Source organism: Lates calcarifer, linkage group LG21, assembly GCF_001640805.2.
Source record: "Lates calcarifer isolate ASB-BC8 linkage group LG21, TLL_Latcal_v3, whole genome shotgun sequence".
NCBI lineage: Eukaryota > Metazoa > Chordata > Actinopteri > Centropomidae > Lates > Lates calcarifer.
In genome coordinates, this window is record NC_066853.1 from 21,059,383 (window position 1) to 21,070,682 (window position 11,300).

An 11,300-nucleotide genomic window follows, 5' to 3' on the forward strand; every position below is an offset into this window, starting at 1 on the left:
CTTAGTTTGTATTGTATCAAAAAGTTTCCATAGTTTGATGTGAACACAAAGCCTGAATCACACCCAACCCTCCACACATGCTGAGAGCAGAGATTAAGAAGTGATAAAGTTGATTGGCAGTGGTTTTGTTGCAGGCATGTGGCCCTGCTGTTTTATCTAATGAGGAAGTGAGGTCACTCTGTTGTGCTCAGTGGTGACAGATGTGATCTGAACTATTTGATAGTGTAGCACTGTTACTGCAGTGAGTGAAGCAGTGAAATACTAATTTAGTCTTTTCTTTCCAAACGACTTCACTCTGAGACCAGAGTCGTTGAAGTAAATGTTCATTCTCAGAGAGTTCCTGTTTGAAAGCTGCTCAGTACATTCACTGTAGTGCTGTACTTCAATTTAAAATAACTGATATTGTATTTTACAGTTTACTCAACTTTTTTTCCTTCTCTGTTTGTCTTTGCTGCTTTTCTCACATCCTTCATTTTTCTTTCTTTGGGTCCTTCTTCCATTCCTTGTTCTCTCTTACCTTGCATGAAGCCTAGAGAATCCTCAACACTACAAGTGGAAGTGAACTCTAAAGTATGAATACCTTTGGTTCTTTCATTATATTTTGGCATTGTTACACTAGAGGATTTGAAGACCTCATCCACCAGTTACAATGAAACTGAGAACTGGACTGAACATTTTCTTTTGCAAATTGACGAGCAGTAATGATATATTCAAAATTAAAATGTGATTTCTCTATCTTAACTGTCACTCACAACGAACACTCCAATGTAAACTGAAATGGCATTTGGAAAAAAATGTCATCTTATGCTAAATGAAGTCATAGCTATGCTAAAGCAAGACACAGTAGTCTAGTTGATTTCTTTCTTGCAGCAGGGCTGCTGGAGGAAGCTTCTCTGTTATGGAATTAGCAACATACTCAAAGCACAAACAATGGTCCTTAAACACTAAAGAGGAGTTTCCCTAAAAGGCTAAAAACAAAAAGCCATTTTATTCTTGCTAGCATTCCTCAGTGAGACAGCTGAGACACCATTTACTTGTTCAATGTGGAATCCTAACAATGCAAAGAAAACTTTTAGGGGGATTTGAAACTTGACATGCACCCCCCATGAAACTATGAATACAGTTTTTAATGTGTGGAATGCTAACAAGCCTTTTTGGGAAATGGAAAGTTGATGGTAGTACCTTAAACCTTAAAAGTGAGACGCTTTGTAAAGACAATTAACAAAACAATCAAATATCTCTGTACTGTAGTAGGTAGTGTCTGTGATAACAGATTATGGCAGAGATGTGGCCCAGTTGTGACTCAGCTTATCAACATGGGTGTTTCCCCCAACAAAGAGTTATTTGACAAGGTCACCATAGAAAGTACCTCACTTAGCCGTCACACGTGTGTTTTCTTACGTTTGAGTATGTGATTGTGGCACTGGGTCAGCTCAGTCCAAAGTCACTGTTCCACACCAGTGACTGTCACATTATCACAGGCTGTGGCTGTTTCCTTCACAGATCTTTATTTGTTGTGTGGTGACAGACACGTCTGAGGTCTCTTCCTTGAACATTTTTATCAGGAAGTGAAAACTGACTCAACATGCCAGCCTTATTCTTTGGAAATAGGGAATACACTGTCATGAAGCTCACATGTGGGGTTTTCCCTGTACAGTTGGTGTTTCTTAAGATCATGGACTTTGTCATCATGGCACCAGATTTTGCAGAATTTTTTTTGTGTATGCCCACAGTTGCTTAAGGAAAAGCTGAATTTTTCCATTAAATGTATAGTATAAAGTATATTCACACTCCCCAAAGGATGAACTGTTGACATTTTGGACAATGTATTAACTATTGTTATTCCCCCATGCTCCAATGTACTTAGCTTCGTACAGAGGAAATCATATGGCTGGATTGCCTTGACATTTGTGATGTTTGTTAATGGCCCTCATAGAACTGTCATCATCGGGTTTATTGCCACCATTAGGGTTCTCATTATCCTTATACACTGTCCACACAAGAGGAACTTATTTGACTATTTTTTGTTAATTCAAATTCAGCCTTTTCTGAGAAAAAAATTCACTGAAACATGTAGAAGCTGTGACATCTAGTCGGCTGTACTTGCTGTAAAACCCCCATAATTATTCCTAAAATTTATTGATCATAAGAGGAAAGAAAAGAATCTGAAACATTTTCTAAACTCTAGAGAAAGGCAGTTCCCAGTGCTTAAGGACGTATTTAAGTAAAGTGATTGGAAGCATATGTGGACTCACATCAGCCTTATGCAAAAACATCAAGGCCATCCAAAATGTATAAATAGAAGCTGAGCTCAGGGTGGGAAATGAGAGGTTGAGGGGTGAAACAGAAACTGAGCTCTCACCCCTGTTTTCTCTCTCTTTCTACTGTACACGTATATTCAGGTCATGTTTATATGAAGGCTAACACAGTGCTTATCATATGTCCTGGACTCTCTGTTTGAACTCTTTGCAAGGTCTTTTTGTGTCTGTACGGTGTGTCAGCATGTTCTGTGTTATCATACCAGATCGTAAAGAGTGTCTGTATGAATGTAACCCAGATAAACTCTGGCTGCTTTACTGTCCTTGCTACCTCTTTCCTCCAGCTCTACAGCAGTCCACCTACCAGTCTTTTCCCTCACACATTTTCTCTGGATGTTCGAGGCAGCAGAATTCAATATATTGGAAGAAAAGGGTTTGACTGTGTGTGTTGAGGGTGTGTTCATTCCAGGCAGTTCTGAGTGGTTTGTTTTCACCTCACAAAAGATTCCATTCACTTCAAATAAGCAAACCAAATGCCTAGAGAGTGGAGGTCTGGTACAAGAAATTTTCAGTTTCTACTCCTGAATTCCAGACCAATAGGAGCAGCAGAGGATGTAGGTTAGTACACAAAGACCATCATATTTCGTTAAAGATTAGACCTCAGTTATTACAAACTAATGCTATGTAACTGTAAATATATCAGCAAAATGAAACAACACAAACAACAACTACTTTTTTTGCTGTGGTTTTGTAGGACATAGACAGTAATTGTAAAGCATCATAATTTAAAGGCCTTTCCCTCCCTGTCTCTCCCTCTCTCTCTCTCTCTCTCTCTCTCTCTCTTTCTCTTGCAGATGCTCAGGAGTTTGGAGTAAATGGACGACCTGTCGGCTCCAAAGTGCTGAAGCTCTGTAAAGTCATTCCTGTGTTTTAGTGCGAACATCCCTGAGGAGTTTTGTGTGTCATCAGGACCTTGAGACACACCCACACACACACACTAATGTTCAGCCTCTCCCTCTCACAGCAGACCTGGCAGGCCTCTAATCTCTAAAAGATTGATGAGGTCCTGTCCAGGCGCAGCAGCCTGGCACAGTGACGATAAGGCAGCTTTCATTTCAGCACATTTCATCCCCCACTCCTGCCTTTCTTCTCTTTTCCTTCATACTGAGGGACACAGGCGCTGGCTTTAAAGAGTGGGACAGGATTATGACATGCCAAGGTCCCTTGGCAAGAAGGACAGTGTTTTAAGAAACAGGAACCATGAAATGCCCTGGAAATGACAGTTCTGTTTTCATCTGTCACTCCATGTTGGACAGCCGTGTCGTAGCTGAGCAGGACACCAGAGTCGCCATGTCATTGTCAAACTGCTGGAGCTGGAATATAGTGAAACTACAGAGAGACACACAGAGCTGAGAGTTGCTGAACACACATTACACGTCTGCATATACACAATCACACACTCAGAGTGTTCCACACAGGACAATGTGCAACATCTCGTTCTGTGATGTGGACAGTAAGGTGGACCAGTTCTTTCAGCCCACACTCTACATCATAGTCATCGTTCTGGGGTTGCCCACTAACTGCATGGCCCTGTGGGCTGCCTACATGCAGGTGAGGAGGACACAAACACAATGCCACCAACATAGTAACATAGTAGTTTCAAACCCAGTTGGATCAGGCTTTGATAACTGGTTTCATTTTGATGATGATGAGTTTGATGATGGTCAAAATATCCAGATGTATAAAGTTTATAATCTAATGAATCTCTAAACAAATGTTAATTTTCCAAAAGCAATGTCAACAGCTGAGATAAATAGAACATAAGTAATGTATCTGACACACATAATAATGCATTAAGATACTTGACTGTCCTAATGCCCCAATACTGAAGTCAAGATGGTCAGTGATTACAAACCATTGTAGTGTGCTGAAAGAAATCACTAAGTGATAAATCATTTCTACTTTTTGTGTGTGAAGCAGGTTAACACTTAGCTGTTGATGGTCAGAAAACAGTTTCAGGTTGCTCATTCAATAAAAAATATTTTGTTTTCTATAAATTAATTAAAGAAAATGGAAAGTTTAACATTTTTAAGATGATGATTAAGTTGACAGAGCACTGAGGATATTTTCCCATACAGCATCAAACACTTCCACTTTTTCCCACAGACTCAGTTTGCTTTGGCAGCAGGAGGGATTGTTATTGACTTTTCATTCAAGCAAGTTCACTAACTCATATTTTTTCAAGCCCAAACGTCATTACCAGTGAGTAACATTTCAACATTAGATTATTGTTTGGCTGCCATCTCAGCATCTATGCCATGTTTTAAACTTTCTACATTCAGTTTGTTCCAACACAAATATACTACGACTCAGAGAAGCATGAGTGCACTGTGTCATCAGTGCATTATGGTTACTGTAGCTGCCAAATACTCTTCATTGCTCGGTAGTATTAACTTGACTGCTAAGAGCCACCAATTTCATTAATGACAATACCTGAACTGAAGCCAAAACATGAATATTCTTTGCGTACTGTTTATTTACAAAGGTAGTTCTGCCTAAATATTAACACTGTAATAATATCAATGCTGCATGGGAAATGGAGCTGTCTCCTAGTGGCTGGACTTCAATCCAAGTGCTACTGGGAACCATACAGTGGACACATGGAACTCCTGCCTCTAAGATATCTGCCCACCTCTCTCTCTCATTTACAAACCCTTGTGGTCATATATACTTGATTTGCACTTCTTTATCTTTTCATGCATGGAACGTGGTCATCAGTGTGAGACACTAAAGAACAATAACCTAATATACAGACCAAACCTAGTCAGTCCTTCAAGAATTTACATTTATTCACTTTTTGGCATTCATCTTTTGCGTTTTATTTTCTCATGAAAAGGAAACACAGCCTCTGTTTGTCTCATGTTTCCACTGACTATTTGACTTGTGTCTCCATCTGTTTTCTCCTTTAACTTTAAATCTTCATCCTCTCACCATCCCCCATCCTGCCTTCCTTTCCTTTCCTACCTTCATCTTTCCTCCCCATCCTCTCCTTCCCTTCACCACATTCCTCCCTCCAGGTGCGTCAACGGAACGAGCTCGGCATCTACCTGATCAACCTGTCAGTGGCTGACCTCCTCTACATCACCACTCTTCCTCTGTGGATCGACTACTTCCTGCAGCATGATGATTGGATCCATGGTCAGGAGAGTTGCAAGCTGTTTGGCTTCATTTTCTATACTAATATCTACGTCAGCATCGCCTTCCTCTGCTGTATATCGCTGGACAGGTACCTGGCTGTGGCATACCCTCTGCGCTTCGCCAAGGTTCGACGAATAAAAACAGGTATGTAGGGTGAAGAATGGGCTGATGACTCATGTTCTTAAAACAAATCCATGTGAAAAAAAAAAACAAACAAAACTGGTGTGATTGTGTCTCTGATGGATCAATCAAAATAAAACATTTAGTTTGACTAAGTTGCCAATAATGCAAAAGTCAGTACTTTAAAATCAGACACACTGTATACTGCATCCCATTCTGTTTCTACATGATTAAGATATTGCATTTGACGATTAGTTCTGTGCTACAGCAAAGCTTGGAGAGGATGTGCATATTACTGCCAAAACTGATGTTACAGGAAATTCACTTTGTGTAGAGATAAGGTCACCTCCATGTTAAAAGAAGTTTTTATAAATAACTACTTAAACAAGGATGTCTGCTAATGTCATTAGTTTTAATAAAATCTAATGATACGTGCCTTGAGCCCAGTTTACAAATGAGGTTCCAGACTAACTTCTCTAGAAACACAAAATGATTAGGAAATAGCTTTTTACTTTCCCAGCTGGAAAAGCATTTTGGATGGAAACTTCATATGGATGACAGTGAGACTCCATTTCATAAAGCATTGTATCTTCGTGGTTTCTCAGGTTGGTACATGGTGTCATTCAATCAATCAATCAAAAGTTTAGTGGTCTCTGTTGACTGTAACCAAGAGCATCCTATTTTTTCAATACATTACAGTACTTACTCAGGCTAGAAGGAATGGAAGTTACCAAAAAAATCTAATATTTGTCTCTCCTCCCCTTAAACCTCCTGCAGCTGTCCTGGTCAGTGCTATGGTGTGGATCATTGAGATCATAGCCAACTCTGCTCCTCTCTTCCACGATGAGCTCTTCCAGGATCGGTTCAACCACACCTTCTGTTTTGAGAAGTATCCCATGCAGGACTGGGTGGCAGGGATGAACCTCTACAGGACATTTCTTGGCTTCCTTGCTCCCTGGACAGCCATGCTGGTCGCCTACCGTGGGATCCTGGCAGCAGTGCGCTGCAATGTCTCAACAGAACGTCAGGAAAAGGCCAAAATTCAGCGGTTGGCTTTGAGTTTGATCCTAATTGTCTTGCTCTGCTTTGGACCATACCACGTGCTCCTCCTAGTGCGGAGCATCATGTTTCTGAGGAAGCCATGTGACTGTGGCTCAGAGGAGAGCTTGTTTGCAGCATACCATGTATCGTTGGCACTGACCAGCCTCAACTGTGTCGCTGACCCCATTTTGTACTGTTTTGTCAATGAGGGGGCTAGGCATGATGTCGGCCGAGCCCTCTCAGCATTACTGTCCGCGGCCTGCCATAAGGGTTCATCTTCCTCACCATCGCACGTCGACATACTGAATGCTGGTTCGGTTACCATGGAAACACCACTATCGGCTAAGAAGCAGCCTTGTGTGTACACTGATGGAGGCAAGACAAACAACTACAAGACAGAGCTGGTGGCTCTGAAGGAAGAATGTCTACAGATGACCATCCTCAGTGTTAGGAAGTGACTTCAACTTAGAACATCCAGCAGCAGGTCCAAACTGTTCAGGTTAGTGGAAGGAAGGAACCTATTTTCTTCTGGCCTCACAGGCTGAAATCAGGCATCATGCAATCACGATGAAGTCTACATACAGTCTGTAACCATGGTAGTAGCCCCTGCAAGCTTGAAATGCTTACACCAATTATGAAGCATGGTCATGTGCACATCCCCCAGTCTTCAGTGGGATAGGTGCTGGATGCAGAAAAATGTGTGGAGAAGAGTACAAAGAGAACTTGTACAGTAGAAATGCTTGCACACCGGAAGACAGTTAATGTTGTAAATCCTTCATATGGTGGCCATTTTAAGATACCTCAGACAGCTTGTCAGGCTCAGTTATTCAGTTATATGTTGCTGATTTGGTTCAGATTCCATTGCTCCAAGCTGTAGTATGTCAGCTTCTGCACAACTGTTATGCATGCTAATGTCATCATATTAACATGCTATGTTATCATTAATCCCAGAGTGCAGCTGTGGCTGCCAAAGATTCAGACATTAGATTTTGAGGTATCTTATTCAGTGCTGGGCCAGAAGAAATTTTGGCCTGCTGGTGGTGCTATATGAAGAGTCAGGGGCTCACCCAACTCCTTAGGATTCAACCTCAGTGGACCATCAATGACTGTACCAAATTTCACACCAATCTTTCCAGTAGTTGAGGAGCTAGTTTAACCTGGACAAAGTGTCGGAACAACAGAAGGACAGACCAGCTGACTGCCCTACAGCCATGTTGTTGTTGTTGTGGCTAATAAGGCTTCTATCAAACACAAGTTGACCACTTGGATATCTGGACAATTTATTGCTGTGCCAGGAATCATTTATGCCTAGGAGGACATTCTTGAATATTTAAGTGGAATTATTCAAACAGACCATCTTCTGAATGGGATGGGTATTGTTAGTGGTCTGAAAGGAGACACCTTTGAATTTCAGACTGCTTGGACACCCAACTGGACAAAGGGCAGACAAAGGAGATAGGGTTTGACACCCAAATGTGCCACTCTTATAATATGACAGAACAGTAGAGGAGTAATGAAAGAGATTACAAATTACTGGTCAAAAACATTTGTAAAGCTTGTTGGAAATGTCTTTATCATTTCACTAGTTTTTTGAAGAAAATAATGAAGCCTTATGAAGTACCTCAGCTCATAAACTGTGACAGAAAGAAGGCTTAGAGTAGAAGCATGTGTTTTAATCTGAGCCATGTATTTTCTTTTTCTTTCATTTTTACCACGAACAGTAAAATAATCAGAGATCAGTGAGATGACAGTGAAACTTCTAAACCAAAGCCTTTTATTGCATTCAGCTCAACTTGAAAGTCAATAATCATTAAATTGTGAGGCTCTCCATGCAGGTCATCCCTAAAACAGTAATTTTCACATTCTGTCTTGATTTTTTTCTTGATTATTATTTTTTAATTTAACCTTTATTTAACCAGGTAAGTCATTAAGAGCAAATTCTTACTTACAATGGCAGCCTGGATTTAAGTGACTTTGCTGGCTGCTTACATTGATGTTTGTCTTATTTGGCAAAGAAATTATGAAATATTTCCCTGTGATGTCAAAAGTGTGATAAGGAAATAAAAAAAAATACTTCAGTGGATATCATTATAAAGTCATCTCCAGTGGTCAGTCACAGACTAAAAAGAGTAAGCATGTCTCTCCTTTTGTATGTGAAGATGATTGTTCTTAATGTAAATCTAACTGACAATTCTAATCCAGCAGTGCTGGTTTGGCTGGCATATATAGCCATATGTTGACTCCATTCTGAATTCATAATGTTAAGTAAAGGTTGTCAGGGCCTGGAAAAAAAACTAAGAAACCTTAAAAGAATGTTCATGTGCTGCATATATTTACCATTATTTGGCATTACGCTGACATGAATTACTTTCCTTTTCCTAGCTGGCAGCTTGTTTTTACAGTAAATCCAAACTGTGACCAAACAGCTTTTTTAGCATTCACAAGAGCTGGGATCCCAAAATTTAATGGCAGCTTCTATAACAGAGCATTGAATACCGCACGCAAAGAAAGAATAAATATAAATCTAGACTGGACACAGCTGTCAGAGCAGAGGTATCTTCAACTTCTAAAGTCATCAGCTTGATCTTTACTACTACTTTTACTATTGTCTTTTGCAATCAAAGAATCAGTGGCAATAACATTTCAACAATGCATTTGTTTACATTGCAGGATGCCCTGCTGTATGTGCAGAAATATAGTATGGACATAATGACTTTCCTTGTGTGCAGTATTACAGCTCATACAACTCCAGTCCAACCCAGTGATTTCATGGTGATAGATAGGTGTCCGTGTTGCAGTTACACCTGCCAACTATTACATCAGGAGAAATGTTTTGAGTGATCCCAGCAGCAACACTGATTTTTTATGTTGTCTTGGCATGAAGCTTTAACTGTGTTTGGTGCAATGATGTTAAGGCAGGTGGACACTTTTAGCTCGTCAGGTTTTTCCTTTCTAAAGGCTGCTCTGTGTACCACTGCTTTTGTTGTGCATCTGTATGTCTGTCTCAGAGAGGAGGTACCGTAGGTAGGCTTCATAATGTGTATTAGTTGATCGACAGTGTCAGTGAGAAATAAATTATGCATACTAAACTTTGCATCCCATGTTTGTTTGTTTGGAATCTACAAGCTGAAAAAAGGCAGGACAGAGGAGGCTTTTTAAATGGAAATGAATTGAAGGTTTATTATCATCTTATTCTGTTTTCTTTCTCCCTTTTCATCATTTTCTATTATACCTACTGGATTTTCTTTTTGTCTCCTTGCCATCATTTCCATCAAAGTATGATGACACTGTGCACACCAAGTGGCTGAAATTTCTGTGATCTGGGAATGCAGCAACATCAGTAAAAAGAAATCAGACAGGCAGTCAGACAATCACACAAGCTTAAACAAATGCACTGTTTAGCCAACTGTTAACATATAACATACTGTAAAACTATTATCTAAGCTGAAAATGTCCAGCATATCCCAATGTGTTTTGGATACACAGCAATGCAGCAACAGGAGTGGAAAAGGCAGAGTTTGAACTTGTGTGGCCATTCAGAAAATCTAAAAACACTTTTGGAGCTGACAGGCTTGAAAACTCCAAGCCAGATTCACATACACAGACACAGAGGTGAAACTCCTACAAATGACCGAATTTAGACCCAAGAAATCTGCATGTTCCTCCAACACTGCAAGTATCCTCTTGTAACAGGTCACTGTACTGACCAGCAGAGAGAGGAGGTCTGGGATGCTGCCAACACAAAGTCACCTTCTTCACTCTTCACTTTGTTCTAGACTCCCAGAGCTGTACAGTTAATGAAGGAAGGACATACAGTAGGATCTGTGTGTGTGTGCACGTGTCTATCTGCATGTGTTTCAGTGAGTGTACTTTGTGTGCATGTGCGCTTTGACAGTGTTTGGAGTGTCCTTGCCATTGTTACCCTGTATATCAGAAGGAACCCTATATTTAACACCTGTCCTCATGGGGGTGGGCACATTCACACTGTGTTATACAAGATAGGACAGTGTGTACTTGTGGTCGTGTGAGAGAAAAAGGGAAGAAAGAGAGAGTGAAACAGAACTAGAAAGAAAAACAATGCATTTGTATAACACACGAATGAGTGAATGTAAAGGCATACCATACATGTCTGTTTTTGTGTAGGCTTGTGTGTTTCACTGCATGTCTGTGGAGGAAGAAGTGAACTAAAGGCAAGTACTCACACATGCCTTGTTCTTGAGAGGAGATAAAGGACATAACTCACTCGCTCTCTCTCTCTCTGAGGGAGCATTGTCTCTCGCCCTCTATGCTTCACTGGTCACCTCTGCCATAAGTCTATATATAGAAACTCACCAGAGGCCACACTATCATTACCAACAGCTCACCTGATTATGAGAGTGATTTATTATCAGGTGAGGATACATAAAACACCTCCGGACGTAAAGGTTGGTTGTGCTGTTATTTTCATGAGATATTCAGTTTTATTTCTGGCCTGAGTGCAGTCAAACAACAAAGGTAAAACTGGGGCATACAGTTCATCTCTATAAAACTGATAGCAACTAAATGAAATTGACAACGGCTGGAGTGGTGTGCTTTTCTTGCCTCAGTCTTTTCTCACAACTAATTCAGTTTAAACAAAAAACATTAAACTTGCATTAAAAGAATATTTGGCCACATTGGGGCAGCAGAAACACTAAACAGCAT

At 40.4% G+C, this 11,300-nt stretch overlaps 1 protein-coding gene across 1 annotated transcript in view; it reads left to right on the forward strand.

The window, feature by feature from the left end:
- gpr4 (G protein-coupled receptor 4) overlaps positions 1-9,809 on the forward strand; it is a 41,338-nt gene extending 31,529 nt beyond the window's left edge. The window contains exons 2-4 of the mRNA XM_018665533.2: positions 3,113-3,869; positions 5,336-5,600; positions 6,354-9,809. Coding sequence (XP_018521049.1) covers positions 3,741-3,869; positions 5,336-5,600; positions 6,354-7,075 — 1,116 coding nt within the window. The 5' untranslated portion in view covers positions 3,113-3,740 and the 3' untranslated portion in view covers positions 7,076-9,809. The remainder of the gene's footprint in view (positions 1-3,112; positions 3,870-5,335; positions 5,601-6,353) is intronic.
- The last annotated feature ends 1,491 nt before the right edge of the window (positions 9,810-11,300 follow it).